Source organism: Henckelia pumila, chromosome 4 (genome assembly GCF_033568475.1).
Source record: "Henckelia pumila isolate YLH828 chromosome 4, ASM3356847v2, whole genome shotgun sequence".
NCBI lineage: Eukaryota > Viridiplantae > Streptophyta > Magnoliopsida > Lamiales > Gesneriaceae > Henckelia > Henckelia pumila.
The window spans coordinates 60,796,358-60,817,178 of record NC_133123.1 but is presented as its reverse complement, the minus strand read 5'-3'; the positions used below and the strand labels follow the sequence as shown (position 1 = coordinate 60,817,178).

Here is a 20,821-nt window from a genome sequence, read left to right as displayed (position 1 = left end):
AAAATAAAAGAGAAGAGAAAAATCTCCCAAGCCTGTGCCGTAGCCGCCTCTCGAAATCTCCTCTAAAATTCTGGAACGCTTGTAAAATAATCAAAACTCCTATTTATAGTGTTTGGAAAGCCTTAAAAATTAATTTCCTAGTTGAAATATAATTTTCGGAATTTTTTGGCCCGTCGACACGCGCGCGTGCGCCTTTGAGTCCTCGCGCGCGCGCACCTATAAACAACAGTGATTCCTTAACGCCTCGCGCGCGCGCGAGGAGTGGTTCTCGCTCGCGCGCGTGCCTCATTTCTTCATGCGCGATAGCGCAGCTTTCAGCGCTGAATTTCCTTTCCTTGATGCGCGATTGCGCCTCCTTGTGCACTGATTTGATGCGCTATTCATCATTCTTTGCTCTTGCGCGTTAGAACTCTCTCATGCGCCAATCACCTTGTTTTAAGCGCGTTAGCACTCTTTCTAGCGCCAAAATCAAGAGCTAACGCGCTACAACATTCACCGTCAGCGCAACATTCCAACTGCTCCGAGCGACGATTTTGAAAAATTCATATCTTAAGATCTAGCCGTCGGATTGACCTGAAATTTGGAATGCAGCTTCAAAACATCATGAAAAATATTCTGACAGGTAGAGATCGGATTTGGATCTCTCAAAAATTAAATATGATTTTTATATCAAGGCTGCTCTGTTATTCGCTCTTCAAAAATCTAATTTCCTACAAAATTAACCGGAGAAGTGAAATACACACACATGCACTAAAACACATAAAAATACATAAAAATAATATGAATGCACACAAAATAGCCATAAAAATAACATGAAATAATGCATACAAAATGCACTTATCAACACCCCCATACTTAAACCTTGCTCGCCCTCGAGCAAGACATGCAAAAACAAAATGCAAACAAAAACATAAGTAAGGACAAGTCATGAATGTGCACAGCCTTTGAGAAGTTCAATTACCAACAAAAATCACAGACATGCTCTCAACTTTTCATAATACACTTTCGGTTTTACGTAAACGTGTGTGTGTGAAATGTCATTCCAGTTTCATACAACTTAGACCGAATTCGTCTCAAATCTGCTTAGCGACCTATGCCAAATCAGTGCAAGTTTCACTTTTCAAGTGTCTATTCATTCCAACGATCTCTAGACATACCCACCTCCCTTGAGATAATGAATTACACACCTCCGGATTTTGCACCCGGTATTGCATTAGCCCCAATAATTACCCGCTGACTTAGCTACAACTGGATAGGATATGAAAAATCATTCTATTTTTTCTTTCTAATCCCCTCATCTATAGCCCGGATGGAGCATCAATCCCATTTAACCCGCATACTTAGCCTTAAATTTAATCTTTTATAGGATTTTAATCCTTTCAAGGCCCGAATGGAATTGTATAAAACTCTTCTTTTTTTTTTTCTCTAGGTGCGCCCAAGATCATAAGTGTAAACTAGAGCCTCATCAAAATTCATAGTACACAATCAAGATTCACAAACCACCTATTGCCGTGCAATGGTCAAACAGACAAAAACTTCATCAAATCTTTTGTTACAGTCCACTGGTCTAACATTAGTGCTTAAAAATATTCACGGTTCAACCTACAGTTTCTCATGTCAAGCCAAGAGCAAAATTTTTCAAATTTTTTTTTTTCAACATAACTTCATCATCATTGGCTATCATGACTCATCCTACTCATGCAATGCAAACAACAACAAAAACACACTATATGCAAACAAAAACGAAACACGACAAATGCAAAACAAACACACAAATGCTATAAATTAGTCTACCCCCCCATACTTATCCAAAGCATTGCCCTCAATGCTTCAGAACAATGAACAGAATGCAAACAAACACACAATGTAATGAAAAACAAAAATAACACTCCCCTGGTTTTCGATGCATTCTCTTCCTTCTTGACAGTATCCTCTGGGACGGTATCAGTAGTCTAGATTATCGGCGGGCACGACCAACTGGCATGGGAAAGAAACAATAATCAAATAAAAACAAAAATAAAAACCAAAAACATAATAAAAAAAATCAAAAACACTGGGTTGCCTCCCAGTCAGCGCTAAATTTATAGTCTATAGCCCGACTATACTCCTCTTTGAGTGGTGAAATTCAAGGTGGTTTATCCACCGTCTGTGAAAAACTCGAATCAGTCCTGCACTTGCATGCTACATCATTAAAGAACTTGTGCAAGGGATTAATTCCTGTAGACAACTGCACCTGCAGACATGCATCAACATCATGCATCTCATCAACCAAACGAATAACAGAACAAGATTTCAAAATTGGGCTCTCAGTAGCCGACTTAGACATAGTAAAAACTACTTGTTCATCGTTCAATCTTAGAACCAACTCTCCCTTCTCAACATCAACTAGGGCTCTACTAGCAGCAAGAAAAGGACGCCCTAAAATCAGTGGAACCTCACAGTCCTCATCCATGTCAAGAATAACAAAATCTACAGGGTATATAAAGTGTTCTATCTTGACTAGGACATTCTCTACGATCCCTCTCGGATATTTAATAGAACCATCAGCAAATTTAAGAGAGATAGCAGCAGGTTCTATATTTTCAACTCCTAATTTTCGAGCAATAGAATAAGGCATTAAATTAATGCTCGACCCAAGATCACACAACACATTCTCAAAAGACAAACTTCCAATATGACAAGGTATAGAAAAACTCCCTGGATCCTGAGATTTTGTTGGAAGCTTCTTTTGCAACACCGCCGAGCACTCTTCCTTCATTGTGACTTGCGTAAGATCATTCAGCTTCTTTTTATTTTTCAGCAAGTCTTTCAGAAACTTTGCATATCTCGGCATCTGAGCTAAAGCATCTGCAAAAGGTATGTTAATATGCAGTTTCTTGAAAATTTCAAGAAACTTCTTAAATTGAGAATCAAATAATAGTTGCTTAGCTCTAAGAGGGAAAGGTAAAGTAGATAAATCAAAATTTTTATTAACTTCAAATTTTGAAGTCTTACCTTTCTTACCTGTCGTGGAGGATTTTTCTGTACGCACCTCCTCTTTTTCTTCATCAATTTTCGGCCCTTCCACAGTCTTCTCGTCTTCCGGTTGCTTCTCAGACTGTTCAGATTGTGATCTCGTCACTATCATAATTGCATTCACGCTTTTGGGATTGAGCTCAGTGTTGCTCGGTAGAGATCCAGTAGGACGATTTGACAATTGGGAAGCAATTTGACCCATCTGACTTTCCAACCTCTACATCATAGCTTCTTGATTTTGTAAACGAGCCTCAGTACCCGCCACATATTTCATCATTATTTCCTCAAAGCTCGGCTTCTTCTCCTCTTGCTTGGACTGCCAGTTCTGATTATAATTATTGTTGTAGGAGTTGTACGGCTGCCGTCCTTGATTTCCCATAAAATTTACAGCATCAACTTCAAACAACTGCTGATCCTCTTTCAGATTCCCTTGTGTTGGCGCTGTTTTCATGAGTGCCACTTGATGTGTTAGAGAGTCGATCTTAGCGTTCAGGGCCATCAAAGCATCGACCTCTAGAATTCCACCCTTCTTTTCCTTCTTTACATCCGGCCACCCAATATTACTCTCTGCCATGTTGCCAATAATCTCCCAAGCTTCAGCTGGCGTCTTCCTGAATAAGCATCCATTGGCGGCAGCATCCAGCATAGATCGAACCGACTGATCGGCTCCGTTGTAGAATGTCTGGGTCTGCTGGCTTTGAGTAAGATTATGCTGAGGACATGTCCTCAACATCTTTTTGAACCTGGTCCACGCCGCATGTAGAGATTCTCCCTCCTTTTGCTTGAAAGATATAATATCAGAGAATAACTTAGCCATCTTCGTAGGAGGGAAGTATTTCTTTAGGAATTCTTGGACAAGATCCGTCCAAGTAGTAATACAACCAGTCGGCAGGTCATCAAGCCACTCCAAGGCTTCGCACTGTAGAGAGAATGGGAATAACCGCAGTCTTACTGCATCAGAGGTTACCCCATTGAACTTGAATGTGTCGCAAATCGACAAGAATCTCTCCAGATGAGCATAAGGATCCTCAGTAGACGTGCCTCCAAACCGTGCTTGAAGTTGGATCATCCGAATAGTGGAGGGTTTAAGCTCAAAGCTGTTCGCCTCAACAGCGAGGCGAACGATGCTGGATCCATAACCTTCAACCGGAGGCCTAATAAGATCCCAAACAGTGCGGTTGTCAACTTCTTCTGCCATTTCTTCCTCAGACTCAGAATCAAGCTCCAAATTAAGATCTTTCCTAGCACAACGAATTTTTCTGAGTGTGCGTTCTATCTCCAAGTCGAGTGGTAAGAGATTTTTAAAAAATCTAGATCGACGCATGCACTAGCAGACGAGTATCTGACAAACAAAAAGAAAATAAAAATTCAGAATTTTAAATAAAATAAAAAAAAACAGTCTAATCTCAAGCGAAATAAAAATTCTGATATCAAAACAGTCCCCGGAAACGGCGCCAAAAACTTGACCGGCTATTTCGGTATGAATAAAATTCTACTGGCAAGCGAACCAGGTCAAATTATAATAAAGTGGAAAACGGTCCAGATGTCGAACCCACAGGGACTGTAAAAATATGATTACCAAAATATATTTATTTCTACTTAATCTAGGCTAATTAAAAAGAGCGATTTCAGGTTTTTAAACTAATAACTAAAATTGCAATAAAACTCAAATTAATTAAAATAAAGCTGGAATATTTTGGATTACTTAAAATTTGGGAAAAACTTCGATCAAGGACACACGTAGGTACCAGACAATTCACACAACAAGCAATCTATCTAAGATATCAGACTTAATTATAATTTACGGGAATTTTCCTAAATTGTTCGAAAGACTATTTCTAGAACAATCAAACCTATTCAAATTTGACGGATTAATATTTCATAATTCTAATCAAATCCAAATGCATAAACACTGTGAAAATTCAGTAAACACCTAAACCGCATAATGAAACCGAATTCTATTTCTAGTCAGTTTTACACTATGTTGAAAACCAAAGTGATCGAATTCGAAACCTCCTCTGTACAAATTGGAATCGATTAACAAGCAAACAAATAACTGGCCAAGAAATTTGTAAGGCAAAGATAAATCTGATAATCAATAAACTCAATTAAGTCTGAAAATCTCAAATAAATAAATCAAGTTTTTATATAAACTGTCTGGCTCAATCACGTGGCCTTGATCGAAATAAAGAAAAACTACTCACAATTCATAATTCAAAACCAAATTTTAATCATGAATTGACAAATAAAATAAAATAAAAGAGAAGAGAAAAATCTCCCAAGCCTGTGCCGTAGCCGCCTCTCGAAATCTCCTCTAAAATTCTGGAACGCTTGTAAAATAATCAAAACTCCTATTTATAGTGTTTGGAAAGCCTTAAAAATTAATTTCCTAGTTGAAATATAATTTTCGGAATTTTCTGGCCCGTCGACACGCGCGCGTGCGCCTTTGAGTCCTCGCGCGCGCGCACCTATAAACAACAGTGATTCCTTAACGCCTCGCGCGCGCGCGAGGAAGAAGCTTGCACGCGCGCGCCTTCCTCGCAACTCTCTGGATAAATATTCTGCGCGCGCGCGAGGAGTGGTTTTCGCTCGCGCGCGTGCCTCATTTCTTCATGCGCGATAGCGCAGCTTTCAGCGCTGAATTTCCTTTCCTTGATGCGCGATTGCGCCTCCTTGTGCACTGATTTGATGCGCTATTCATCATTCTTTGCTCTTGCGCGTTAGCACTCTCTCATGCGCCAATCACCTTGTTTTAAGCGCGTTAGCACTCTTTCTAGCGCCAAAATCAAGAGCTAACGCGCTACAACATTCACCGTCAGCGCAACATTCCAACTGCTCCGAGCGACGATTTTGAAAAATTCATATCTTAAGATCTAGCCGTCGGATTGACCTGAAATTTGGAATGCAGCTTCAAAACATCATGAAATTTATTTTGACAGGTGGAGATCGGATTTGGATCTCTCAAAAATTAAATATGATTTTTAGATCAAGGCTGCTCCGTTATTCGCTCTTCAAAAATCTAATTTCCTACAAAATTAACCGGAGAAGTGAAATACACACACATGCACTAAAACACATAAAAATACATAAAAATAATATGAATGCACACAAAATAGACATAAAAATAACATGAAATAATGCATACAAAATGCACTTATCACTAGTACATCAGTTATCCAGCAAAAAACTCATAAGCATCTGTTATCCAGCAAATTTTGATGCACTCCAACACAAAAAATAAAAAAAAGAAACAAACACAAACGAATTCCATCTATTCGCTATCTGTCTCTAGAATTCAGAAATTTCAAAATCCAGAAAAGAAGACCGATGAAAGTAACAAAAATTCAGCTCATGACCCTGAGCTCGAAGAAGAGTAAACAGGGGAGGAAGTTCCCACGGCGGAGAGATCAGCACCAAACGACGAAGTGATGGTGCTGGTCATTTACTCCGGCCGCGAGACCCACTGGCCGCCTTGGCTCTCCCCCGTCACCACATGTGTTAAGGCCACCACTATCTTAATCCTTCAGTTTAAAACACAAAGTGTTAACACAAAGCAAATACCGACAAATCAAAGCTAAAAATTCTAATTCAAACCAACGAGGATAAAAATTTTCCAAAAAGAAATCGAACACTGGCACGAAACTGCAGCGCAGACAAGCACGAAATCGAAATGGAATTAAGTGTAAATAAATTTTGAGCGAGGAACAAAACACCACAAATAAAGGCTGGAGAAGTGGAGAGACGATCGATAGATCAAATTCTAAAAAAATGACATATCTATTAATTTTATGGCATTGCCTCAAGATCGCCATCCTTACTGCCACTACCACTGCCTCGTCGGCGGAGTCGCCAAGAACCCGAGCAAGGTAAATCTTGAAATTCTGCGAATAAGCTTGTCGCCGGAGTCGCAGCAAAAATCGACGATGATGGAAAAGCAGAAAGTTGGAATCGAAAGATAGCACAAGGGAAAGGGAGATATCGCGACCAAGGGTTTGGGGATTTTGGGCTTTTTTTCAGACGCGAAGGGATAAAATAATGTATTATTTTAAATTTTATTTTAAATTAATAATAAAAATGTTTATCTACAACACTTTTTAAAAAGCATTGTTGTACATAAAAAAACGCTCATAGACAACGCTTTTTAAAAGCGTTGTCTTAGACCTAAAAAAATGCATATAGACAATGCTTTTTAAAAAAAGCGTTGTATTTTTATGTGTGATTGAGCATTTTTGTTGTAGTGCTGATTGAGGTAAAGAGGACGCATGAGAAGAATAAAAATATGTTGTTTATCAGAGTGCGCAGCGAAAACATGACTCTTGGAAATACTGAAACTTGAGAACTAGTTATATAAATGTGAATTTACTAAACTAGAATTTTGAGAGACTTCGGTATTAGAATTTGATCCGTCGAATTTCGAGGACGAAATTTCAATTAAGAGAGGAGAATTGTAGCGCCCAAAAATTTGAATACGTAAATTCGCATCATAATTAGGAAAATAATTTATTTAAAATTTATGAATTTGGGTTAAATGATTTTATGTGATATTATGTAAACTATGTGCATGGTTTAAAAATTTATTTTTAGCATTTAACCCGCAATTATGGAATTTATGAATTTTTAAGTAAATGCATTATTTTATCGCGTAGACGGGACCGTGGACGAACGAGATGTTGAACTTTCATCCAAAATATTTTATGAGATTTTATAGACTTTAAAATATTATTTTAAGGTATTATTTCATGAAAAATTTAGTATTTTTTAAGTATATGTATATAGTATTCCATTTTCCTCCAAATTAAGCCATTTTATTGACTTTTAAGGACTTTTAAAAATCCATTAAATCAATATTTCGAGATTTACATCTTACCATCAGATTTATATAGTATTTAAGAGTTTTAAATTGTATTTTTATGGCATGCTAATTAAATTAATTAATTAGTATTATTCTAATTAACTTCTACCTTAAATCCCTCCCTAATCCCATGTTTCATTCCCTTAGTCGCCTCTCCCATCTCTCCTTCATCATCTTCATCGTTTTCCATCAGAAAAAAGCCTCCATAGCCATGAGTTTGAGATTTTTAAATTGGTTTGGTGATCCATTCGCCCCGAAGCGTCGTTCACGCGTCGTAGGCTTCAGTTTTGTTCAAATATTCAACAAAGGCATGTCGAATTCTCTTCTTTCACACCATATAAGCTATTTATTTCGTTCATGTCAAGTTTTTATTGATTTGTTGGTGGTATGTTCATGTTATGCGACGTTGTTAAAAAACAATGGTGATTAAGGTCAGTATGTGTCACCTTAGAAACAAATAACTAATTTTTTGTTAATCTTTATGGTATTTTGAAATAATTATATCGTGGATAACATTTTTGATGATCTTTACGGTATTTGAAAAATTATACCGTGGCTAATTTATCAACGGTTTTATTTAAATACCGCGGATAAATTCGCCACGGTTATTTAAAAAAACTGTGGTTAAAACCACCACGGTTTTTGGAAAAACCGTGGTTATTTTAACCATGGATTTTTAAAAAACCGTGGATATAATAACCACGAATTTGTTAACCGTAGTTAGAATCAACCACGGTTTATTTAAAATCGTAGTTAAAATAACCACGGTTTTTTAAAATCCGTTGTTATTTTAACCACGAAATTTTAAAAACCGTGGTTAAATTAACCACGATTTTTTTTAAACCGTTGGTAACAATAGCCACGGTTAATTTAAACCGTGGCTCAATTACCAACGGTTTTCAAATACCCGTGGTTGATTTGACAAAACCGTGGTTAAATTACCAACGGTTTTTCTAAAACCGTGGTTAAATTAACAACGGTTTTAGCAACCGTGGGTAAATTAACCACGGTTTTTAAAAAACCGTGGTGGTTTTAACAATGGTTTTTAGAAAACCGTTGGTAGTTTAACCACGGTTTTTTGAAAAACCATGGTTAACCTTAGCAACGGTGGATTTAACCACGGTTTCAAAAACCGTGGCTAAATTTTTTAACCAGCCACGGTTTTGGGCGTGGTTAAAACCAAAGAATTTTTGTAGTTATTTATGGTTAGAACATGCATATCTCATGATTTTTCTTGAATTACATGTGCGTGGTCACGTTTTGATGCTAGGGGATGGTTCCAGCTGCTGTCAGGTGGGTAAGGGCGTGTATTCGGGTCCTTAGGGACGTGTTATTGTTGCTGGTTGGCTTAGTTGCTGGTTTGGGCAGAAAAGCTAGCTGGTCGCAGGTGGAAGCAAAATGAGTAGCCTTGGGAGATTGGCTCGTTCTTGCTCCTCAGAGCGAGTTTTAGGTTGATTCTAGTTGGGTTAGAACCCCAAAACCTTGAGAAAGGTATTTTAGGTGGTTCTCCGGACGGTAGTTGCCGGAAATTGGCGGCCAAATGGCCTAAAGGCCGCGGTCGCGTTCTGCACGCGAGCAGAAACTAAGGTGTGATGGTTTTGGTTTGTTCTCCTACTACCGGACTTGGTTTGAAGTAAACGTTGTTGGGTTAGAACCATCTTGATGTTGGATAATTATGGGCGGTGGTTTCACGGCCAAAGGTGGCCAGAGCAGGTGGCACGGTCAGTTTTTCCAAAGCCGCTCAGGGCTGCCGTGAGTTAGGATTAGGGAAAGAAAGGCTAAGGTTGTGTCTAGGCTTTAGGTGGGCCAGGATGGGTGTTTTGGGTCCGGTTCAGGTCAATAGGGTCTTGGGTTGTGTTTGTGGGGTCCGGGTCCGGGTTAGGGGAGTCGGACTCGGGTATTTTAATTTTAAAGTAATTATTAGTTTAAGTGTGTTTTGGGCTTTTAAAATTTATTAAAAAATTATTTGGGCTTCTAAATAATTTTATTTGGGCCTCAAGTAATTTATTTAAGTTAGCCCGATGATTTTTATGGGCTTGGGAGCCCATGAGAATTTTTGGGTCAGTCCGTGGATTTTTGGGCCAGTCTAGAAATTTATTGGGCTTAATTAAGTTAATGGGCTTAAATATTTTTATTTAGGCCCAATTAGGTTTAAGTAATTTATTTGGGCTAATATATGATTTTTGGGCTTAGTTTAAGTTGATGGGCTTAAATGTTTTTTTTATTTAGGCCCAATTATGATTAAGGGCTTTTAGTTAATTATTAAATTATATTATGGGTTTTTAATTAAGTAATGAGCAACATTAAGATTTTATGGGTTTAGAATAAGTGATCAGCAGTCTGGACCAACCCATGAAAATTTACTAAGTTCGGAATATATATTTAATTTATTTTATGCATGAAAGTTATGTTTAAGTATAAGTATTTTATTATGAAAATTAATTAAATATATATTACGGACATATTTTCAGTGCATGCATACATGAAATATTCAGTTATATATGATCATGATTGAGAGTTGAGCAAGAAAATATTTTATGATGGGAATTCAAGTGGTGAGTTGGTTTACCACCAGCACAGTTCAGGAGGTAGTTTACTACCGGCATAGAGGTGACTTGTCACCGCCACGTACGTTGGTTTAAGAGACTGATCAGTCGTCACAAATTTAGTCACACTCACGGATATAACCATAGACTGTTTTGAAAGTAATATGCTCAACTATATTCAGTAAGCTCAGTATGTTCAGTTATGATTATGTTCAGTCAGATATCCATGTTATTTTATCATGCATGCATGTTCATGTAAATATATGTATTAGTATGATTATGTTCTTGTGTGATTTTTTTAAACCTTGTTATTATGAGATAAAGCACGTTAGGTCTCTAGGCTCACTACGCTCATATGGTGCAGGTGAGCATGATGATTCTTATATAGCTCCTACTGGTGGTGAGGATGTGTGAGCGAGCTGGCAGTGGACCCTGTGACCGGCGCCTTCGCAGTGTTTTTTTTATGTCATATTTAGATTTAATTTATCAGAGTTTTTAAACAAAGTTTCGTGTTTATTTTAGTGCATAATTTATGGATTTTCAGTACAGATATTATTTTATTATTGCATGACATTTATTTTGTTCAACCATGATTTAATATTTTTATTAAATAAATATTTACTATTTTTTAAGTCAATTATGAGAGTTTTATTTTTGTATTATTTTTAATGTTTATACATATATGCATGGGCATATATGTATAGTAATATTTTTTTAAAAAAAATTTCCGCATATTAGTCCGAGTCGTTTCACCCACTCCCCTAGAATTTGGTGCGACTATAAGGAGTATGCTGACACTAGGTGAACCTCTACACCCAGGCCACTCACAGTATAGCCCCCAAAACGTCTAAACAAAAAGGGCTGTTATGCCCGCTGAAGGTTTGGCTCAATATGAATGCATAAGAAAACATAAAGCATTAAGCCATATAACAAAACTCAATCAACAACATAATACAAGTTCCACATGCTAGAACAAGTATTGATGCAAGTATGTGATTTTAAGGGAAAACTCAAGAACCAACTGTCTCGAGTATGCTATCCCGCTAACGATGACTGCTTTTACCTTTCAATGCAATAGCTCCAACTCTGGATAAGCTACAATAAAAGGTTAAATCAGAAACTATACAACCTAACAACAACAACGACTCAAGGTAATCTTTTTACCGTTCTTCGTCCAACTCTTCGACGATCCAATGCAGCTAACACAGGGCTCGACAAACTCCAAAAGAATCTGTACGGAGACAAAATATGATCAACAACGACGATCAAACTCAAAAGCCAAAGTTCAACAACTCGAAATGGTTCGAAATCCCAAAACTCAAACCGGCGGCATAACGACTATAATTGATCGAACCGAAAACACAGACAGCAGTATAACAACGATACTAACTCATAACAATGTTAATACAACAAAAACACTGCAAAACCAACAAATCTTAAACTCCAAATTTTCGAATAAACTTCCAAAAATCATAACAATTCCGAACGTTGCTCTATTTCAAAACCGACTGAGAATAAACGATCAGAACTCTGCCAAAAACAACATACTCGAAACTCAATCGATTCTAACAACATCCAAAAAATAGAATGTATATGATCGTAACAAAACTTACGATATAATGAAGCTCTCGCTGCAGTGATTGCTAAACACTAGTAGAATTTTCATCTTTTACTTCGCCACCATTTACTTCGTCAATTAATAATTACGAAGTAATATGTAACAATACACTTCAGTAACTAGACTGCCGAAGTAAAAACACACATTTTACTTTGAATTTTAAATAACCCGGGCTTCACTAATAATTTTGTGTCATATTTTACTTCGGCATATTATATTTGATGAAGTAAAAAGGTTAAAAAATAAAAATATAATGATATTTGCTGAAGTAAAAAGATGAACAGATCCTTAATCTCCCATTCACCTTTTATATTTCTTATATATTTTCTCTCGTACGTACAGTGAAAAAAAACCCATCGCCATCGATCTTATTTCTTCTTCAACCCTAGCGGCCGCCGCTTTGCATCTCCAGCCGTCCACCACCGCTGGGAACTGCTCGTCATTGCCGTAATTGGAAAGCCCAAGGTCTGAATCCTAGCAGCACTGGCCGGTTCCTCCAGGTTTGATGTCCATAGCCAGAGATCTATTTCTTGTTTTTCATTTTCTGTATTTCTCGCTAGTACCCGAGCAACCACCATATTCGGCTCGTATCTCTTTCATTCGACGACGAAATTTCAAACGGTTTGATTGGTTTTCTTCCTTACATCAGTAGCTTAATTTTGGGCTATGAATCACTGTTTTTTATGCTTGTTAGTGCCAACACCGAGCTTTTTTGCGAGCTGTTTCCTTCACGTTGTTTCACCTGCGATTTTTCGATGATTCCAGCTTTGATTTTGGTGTTTCAGACCATCTTTAGTCTATATTCGAAGTATAAGACAACTTCCAGTGGAGCCTCACCATTTTCCCAATTTTCAAATCTTGTCTGCATCACATCGAAGATTTATCTGATCTCGGTGCCGGAAAGAAAGGCTGACTCTTGGAGAATTCCAACCTCCTTGCATCCTCTGTAGTTTACTGATATATGGTGTTTCAATTTCTTGAATAGGCCTGTGGGTAGTGGCTCTTGTTTGACTCCTATTAAAGCCTTGTCTTTCCTCTTGAATGTGATGAAACAGGGATTCCAATGCCGACAATGTGTCTTTGGAGCACTCAACGAGGTCGATGGAAGAGTTGGTGAGCCCTTTGGATTCAACTACTACAGCAGAAAGCTGAGGGTTCTTCCCTTCTAATTACTTCAAAGATCCCATCGCCATTGGGGCATACCATGCAATGAAAAATGGAGTGTTCACATCAAATTCTGCGGGCAATTCCTGACCTGGTCCTGAATCCATTGTTAACTTCTCCCCTTGGTCACTCTCAGTTGCTGCAAATGTCATAGACAGGAAGTTCTTGGCTAAGGTTCAGTTGTGAAATGGTAAAACTTATGAGGTAAGTAGATTTTGTGTATAAAATATTTATAAATTTGCCATACTGTATAAAATATTAATCAATTTTTAATATACAAACTTCTCTTATATATGTATGCATGTAAAGGGAGTGAGTGTAAACACATTTGACATCGAGGACAGCTCGTACCCATTAGCACCCCGAAGCAGTGCAAGGTACTATCGTCCTTTGCGATGTTTTGAATGATTCGGAACCAGCAGCAGGCGCAAACGCTACCGGAACCATAATGCAGGACGATGGCTTCAAGGATTACGCCTTATCTTTACCCATATCAGCTTCATACATGGGATCAAGCGATGGTGCTGAAGTTTTTCAATATTTCAACATCACTAGGTATCATTTCGCAAGACTATAATGGAATTCAGATTTCAGACTTCGAGAAATGTTTCATATACATAGAAGAAGCATCAAACTTTATATACACCATGTTCCAATATATAATTTGCTAGCAAAATTTGATGATATGCAGTAAACCAATTGGATGTATTATTTGTTGTAGGTACAATTTTTTAGTCGATTGAAGGTACAGATCAAATTTCTGAATTTTTTTGGGATTTATTTCAATTTTCCAGCATATATTATTTGGGAATTTTTCATTTTAGATCCGTATCATTCACATTGTGGATGTTTAGATGTTGAAGGCAACCAAGCCATATATCTGTTTTTTTTTTTTGTTTTTGCAGAGGTTATAACTTCACCTGAATTTCATCCTTGTCATTGCAACATGTTAGCATATAGCAGTTCTAAGGGATCAATTCGTCTCATTGATCTGCGGTAATCTGCCCTGTGCGATTCACATTATAAAATGTAAGTGATGCATTGTATTTTGGTATTCTAATTAACTATTTTGTACTTTATTAGTTGGACGAGTGGAAAGATCAAGTATATGCTAGTTCATAGATTGGGTGGTGCATTATTAATCAGATTTTTGTTTTCGTATTTTTTCTCTAAACGAATTCGCACTTCCAAATCAATTGAAGCTTTATTTATATTTTGTTTTGTGATGTTCTTGAAGATGTTATGCCCGTTTGCACCCTTATGCCATCAACTGCATGAAGAAGAAATGTGGACACAACAACCAGGTATAGGGATGTGATTTTTCACTGATTCTTGTTTTGGTACATTCAAATCTGTTCTTTATGGCGAATATGAACGAATCATGATTCTGTTAATTTATTTTAATTATGAGAAACAATGAGTTAAAGAGAGTTTTATTTAGTTTTTTTTTTCTTTTTCTACCTATGATATATATATTTATCATTATTCTATATTCATTCATTCTCAGTTTCTTTGATTTATACGTACTATATTTTATTAATGCAATGAACGATGACATCAAATTGTTATTTTTTAGAATTTTTTTCTGATTCCATTTGATAAAATTTCATATGGGATATCAACACCTGCTTATGTTCATACTCTTAGTGTTCAATGGTTGAATGGGACGGAGTTTCTAGAATCTTATAGTATCAGGTTAGCTGATCCAATATTAACCAGTGAGATTCTTGTGCCTATTCCTATTAGGATATGATGAAACTGGATGCGGATGAAAGAATACTTTTAAGAGGTTCAAGGGGCCTTCCCAATATCCATCATGTCAATGACACTACCATGGTATGATTTTGTCTAGTTTTAATGCAAGTAAAATATTTAGTTTGTATTTTAGTTTGTTTCTGCTGCTCTCCAGCCAATCTAAGTTCATGTCTGTAATGTTTCTTGTCATATATTTATAGGGGTTAAATATGTGCGTCAAGTTCCTTGAATTCTTCCTCTAGTTTCTCTCTACCTGTGATAGTATCCTTTTTGACAGAAATAATCCATAAAAAATGTAACTAACATAGGAAAACATATCCTCACCTCTAATTATTATTTTTTTTGTTTCTTTTGTCAAATTATGTTAAATATATCATGCTCCACAGATGAGAGTCTCGTTGTGGCTGGACTACAATATCTGTTGTGATTATGTGAACAAGCATATTCGCCTTATGGATATATTAAGGGATAATTTATAGATTACATGATTATTTTAGCCATGCAATGCTTCGTCAAATTATTAGGATATGATCATTCTTATTTTTCGATTAAACAACAGAAAAGGCATAAGAGAGGGAAAATTGTCAGTTTATGATATTATTCCTTCTTTATTATGAAATTTTTCACGAATTGGTGTTTGGTTTCCTGAAAAAGTGGGTGCCCTGATTTTCCGTTGAGCAAGCAGCACTACTACAGTCATATCTTGGGATTCTCGACTAAACTGTACTGCATGAGTTTCCAGAATGCAAGTAATTATTTTTTTTAGAGGTGCAAGTAATCCTTTATATCTTATTGCCACTATAAACTATTGTTTCATGGGTAAAAATCCACATTACAATTAGCTATAATTTTACCCTCTTGCATATTGGTGACTTCACATCATTAATTCGAAATGAATGGAGAGAATCTGGAAAAAGAACCTTGCATCATGGAGCTTAGGAATCAGGTAAAGTTTTTGTTCTCTGAGAGGGCATACACTTTTTATTTTCCTTAGGTATTACAAAATTGATTTTTAGCATTAGTTGTATTTTTAGATTTTAGCAGCTCTTAGTAAGCCTCCCCATCCTTTCAAATAGTTTTTGGTTGATCTCAAGGGTTGCATCCACAATGCACTACTCTTAATTCTACAGCTATTAATTCGAGCCACTTAAACTTCATGATAGGAAACATTCTTTTTCTGCACTCCATTTTATGAGCTCATGATTTTTAAAGATGTGTGTGGCATACACAGCTTTAATTGTTTTATTATAATCTTGATGTCATGGACGTAATCAGTTAAAGCACAAAATGATCAGTTTTTGCCCCCTTGAAATGATCATTTGATCTCAACTAGGAAAATGTATATCTCAGTCATATTTTTTTGGCTCTATAATCCTTTTCTCACGATCCACTTCAAAAAATTTTTGCCCTTTATGATGAACGAGGTGGTACTCTATATTGCTTGTTATTTGCAGATGAATTACCGGTATATGTTAGTTCCGATGAAAGGGTTGTTGATTTACAAGGAGAAGCTGCCAAAGTCCTAAAAGGCTTGGAAGCTGTGGTGGGTCACCTGAGAAATTTTTTGGTGGATCACACAGTTCTTCCTTTATTTGAGAAGAGTGTAAGTTCCTGGTATAGGTTTTTTGGTTTCATGCGATCACGAGACTATCGTGAGAATGTTACTCCTTTTTGCAGTATAATGGTCCGGCGACGCAGGAACGACAAGTAGAAGCTTGGGCTGAGAAAACATCACTGCATACTACCCCACAAACGTCACTAGGTTCCGATTACTCTGTTTCTCTAAAGCGGGATTCACTCTTCCTTGACCGTGAAAGAGAGCTAGAATCCCGTTTGAGTTTGTCCAGACTTTCAGTGTATGGAGCAGATCATGGACTTGGAAGTCGCCCTTCAACAATAGGACATTCTGGCGGGCCTATTGTCACTCAGGTTTGGGCATGTACTTTGAATATTGCTTCTATTCATTGAATTTAGGAGTTGGATGTTACTGCTTGCACTATTTCTTCCTGTAAATATGCCATGTTGATTCCTTGTGGCAGGTTGCACAGACAATGCAAGTACCACTTGCTTATGCAGAGGATATAATTGGAGTTTAGGGAGCAAATATTGATTACATTAGACGCACTAGTGATGCCATTCTAACTGTGCAAGAGAGTATGGGCCTGCCTGATGAAATCACCGTGGAGATAAAAGACACCTCTTCACAAGTTCAACTAGTCCAACAACTTATTCAAGTTAAAGTCTCTTCGGATTTTTAATGGCTTTTTTCCTAATCTGATCATGAATTCATGATCATAAACTTTGGTGCTTTGGCCTTAATGTTCAAATCCCAAAATAGGGGCTGAGAAAGTAAGTTGATATGATTTTGATAACCATTTGGTTTAAATATTGCCTTGAAGTAGTAAACGTAAGGAAATTACTATACATACAAATGGCCTTGTTGTTATCTAAAGATAAAAAATGAGGTGGATGTTATCTTTATGTTATGCAGGACTTCACCAGTGGTCACAGAGAGCAACTTCAGGGGACCTATGGCAAGCTAGAATCCAGTTTACGACATTCCTACTCTCAGTTAGGTAGCAGTTCTTACGAAATACGTGTGGATGTGTACACGTTTTGGTGGTTGAATATTTCATTTCAAATTGTTAGTGTATTTTGGTGGATAGAATACTTGTTGATTTATGTATGTGTCGTTTTAGGATGGATTAATTAATATTATTAGTGTATTTTTAAGTTTCAAAAATATATTTATGGCATTATTGTATCTAAATCTTAATTTAAAAAATGTGTTCTATTGCTTCGACAATTTTAGAATGAACGAAGTAAATAGTTATCTTCTACTTCGTCTATTAATAAAATTACCAAAGTACATATTATTCTATTACTTCGGTAATTTCATTAATAAACAAAGTAGAAGAATGCATTTTAATACGGTAATATAGGAAATTAACGAAGTAAAATACATTATTTCACTTTGTATATTATTGAAATTACTGAAGTAATAGACAATATTTAACTTCAAAAATTTTATTAAAAATCGAAGTAAAAGAATACATTTTACTTCGGTTATATACGAAATTAACGAAGTAATAGACAATATTTAACTTCGTCCAAAACCCGAAGTAAAATCATAGTTGTTACTTCGGCAAATTCATTAATTGACGAAGTATAAGAATATATTTGACTTCGTAACTTATGAAATTAGCGAAGTAAAATATATGTTTTTACTTCGGCACCGGTCCAATTCTGCCTCCAAAAAATGATCAAAGACTTCGATAATTTAAGATATAAGACTTCGGTGATTCAGCGAAGTAAAAAAGTACCCTATTACTTCACGTGACACTACTTCGGTAATTAAGTGCCTACGACTTTGGTTAATAACCGAAGTCTTACGCGATTTTTCTACTAGTGAAATTGCCTTCAGAATTAAATTCCAACGGACGGATCGAACTCGGACTGAAATCTGAAATCTTGGAGTCACGTTGGGCGCCTTAAATGGAGTCTAGGCGTGTTGGGGAAGAAGAATGAGTGCTTAGACAAGTCAAAGAATGTGTAGATAATATATAAAATCCATTATTTGCGTTTTAGTCCCTGAAATTTTCAAAATTTGCAAAATAAACCCTGATCAAAATCAAGTCGGCTCTTGAACTCTGAAAACTCTGATTATCTCAAATAAACTTAATTAAGATAAAATTGGGGCATTACACATGTAAATTAGCTATAAAATTGTTTTATATACATCAAAGTAATGTATGCATTTGATAGTTCTCAGAATCAATTAAGAAACTAATCACCTCAAAACTAACCAATTACTGATTAGCCATTAACCAATACCTCAGAAATAAAAATAAAAAATGAAAAAGTATGTCTCTGGTCATTTGAATATGAATCTGTATTATTGTTAATTGTGCTTCTAGAAATGCCATTGTGGCCATACAAAATTAGAATCAAGAAGAAAAAAGTGGTCTAACTTGGATTAATGTTCTTGCACATGAATTAAGTTGCTCACTCATTGTCAAATTCGTTCTCTAAGCTTAATTATTTGAAATCTTGTTGATGTAAGTAGTCAAAACGTGGTCTTCATCTTGTCACTTTTAGTCTTATTTACTAGAGAAATGTCGGACATTACTGACATATTACCGATGATATGACACTAGGTGTATTTCTGATGTGTAAATTTGACCTAAAGCCAAGAAATCAAACTTAAATACGAATGCTAAATTTTGATTACTTTAGAAAAACAAATCAACAAATAGACCAACTTAAAGAACCAATATTTTTGTAATTTTTCTTAATATTAGACAATTTCCATTACCGAAAAACCACGCGACAATTCTACACAGCGAAGAGTGATATACATATCATACAACCTAAGGTCTACTTTTTAAAGTAAACTAAGGACTTTTTTTTTTTTTTTTTTCTTTCTTTTCAGATCATAACCTTTGGATTTTTTAAGTGTATGAATGATGTTATTGATTTATTAAATAATAGCAGAATCTGAATTGCTGGGGCACAAAATTATCAGCAACCTAACATTTATTCTTCGACGTTTATTTAAAATTGACATCAGAAAAAGACATGAGTATAGACAAAGGAAACATGCCATGTCCGATATGATTAAAGGTATCGCCTAAACACTCCGCAAGTTTCCTTTGTCTATATATACTCGTGCCTTTTTCGGATGTCAATTTTAAATAAACGTCGAAGAATAAATGTTAGGTTGCTGATAATTTTTGCCCCGACAATTGATCAGATTCGCATGCCATATCGGATATGATTAAAGATATCGCCTAAACACTCGCAAGCATAACAAAAAAGGCAAAAAATAACATTTTGTCAATAATGCAAGACCATAACATGATATTCAACTACAGCATCAGTGGTGGTAAGATTAAACCAAACAGTTTTCGCGGTGGCAATGCCACGGGCTAGTCGGAAAACACCAGACCCGCCCACAACGGCTAGTTCTCTATACTCGTGTAGAACAGGATTGTGGCCAAGTACACTGAGTGTGCTACCGTTATACTTCCCATCCGTGAACACGAAATTGAGGATCATGAGTAAGCCTAAATCCTCCAGCGAGGCCGATCCATAAATCCCTTGAGCCCCGCCGAGGTACTTCGACTGGCGTTCGGGACCCACTGTCAATGCGTCATCCATTACACGGACTAGACCAAAACCCGTCGGGGATTGTGGTGTAGAATTCGCCTGAGCTACGGTGATCGCGGTTGGATTCTTGCCACCTACAATGTCGTGGAAGAAGAAGTGGAGTTTGGTGACTTTTTCCTTGGCGTAGGGAAGATTTTTGAACCAATTTTCGACAGCTTCGGGTTCTTGAGCAACATAGCCATCATGAGCAATACCAAATGTTATAAAATGGAAAATATTGATCAGAATTAGCATTGGAAGCTTCTCCATCTCACTAATTTTCTTGTGAAAAATATGAAGGAGCTGACAATTTGAAGGCGTTTTATTTGTAATACTCGTTGCCCACTTGAATCCCCGTGCAGTTTTTTTTTATGAATTTTTAAGAAAAGGACAAGTTTCCTTTCCAAATATTTTCGTCCTTGAAAGTAGGAATAAGATGCTTCCACGATACAAAAGAAAGATGCTTTGCAGATATGTCATATTAATGGGACTCGCGTGAGTGAAATTGACGATTAGTGCGTAAGAACATTCACGTGGTTGGTAAAGTATATATCATTTTTTTTGTACACACATTGAGCTAGGTAGTTGATAAAATATATTATATATCTTATTCAAGACATTGTACAACCACCTCAACCCTTATCACCACTCTTTTGTAATCTGGCCCCCCTCCACCACATCAACAACAGGTCGATCCGACAGATCACCATTTCATATATTTTT

The 20,821-nt window shown here is 36.6% G+C and overlaps 1 protein-coding gene and 1 pseudogene across 1 annotated transcript; one reads left to right on the top strand and one right to left on the bottom strand.

The window, feature by feature from the left end:
* Positions 1–15,842: 15,842 nt before the first annotated feature.
* On the top strand, positions 15,843–17,780 carry LOC140861064 (RNA-binding KH domain-containing protein PEPPER-like; annotated as a pseudogene).
* A 1,902-nt stretch (positions 17,781–19,682) lies between these two features.
* LOC140866984 (dirigent protein 22-like) lies at positions 19,683–20,360 on the bottom strand. Its single transcript, XM_073272051.1, has one exon. The coding sequence runs from the start codon at positions 20,351–20,353 to the stop codon at positions 19,787–19,789; it is 567 nt and encodes a 188-aa protein (XP_073128152.1). The 5' UTR covers positions 20,354–20,360; the 3' UTR covers positions 19,683–19,786.
* Positions 20,361–20,821: the final 461 nt, after the last annotated feature.

What these genes read in the sequence shown, in the direction of transcription:
- LOC140866984 (XM_073272051.1), bottom strand. Translation starts at nt 20,353, where the DNA reads ATGCTAATTCTGATCAATATTTTCCATTTTATAACATTTGGTATTGCT.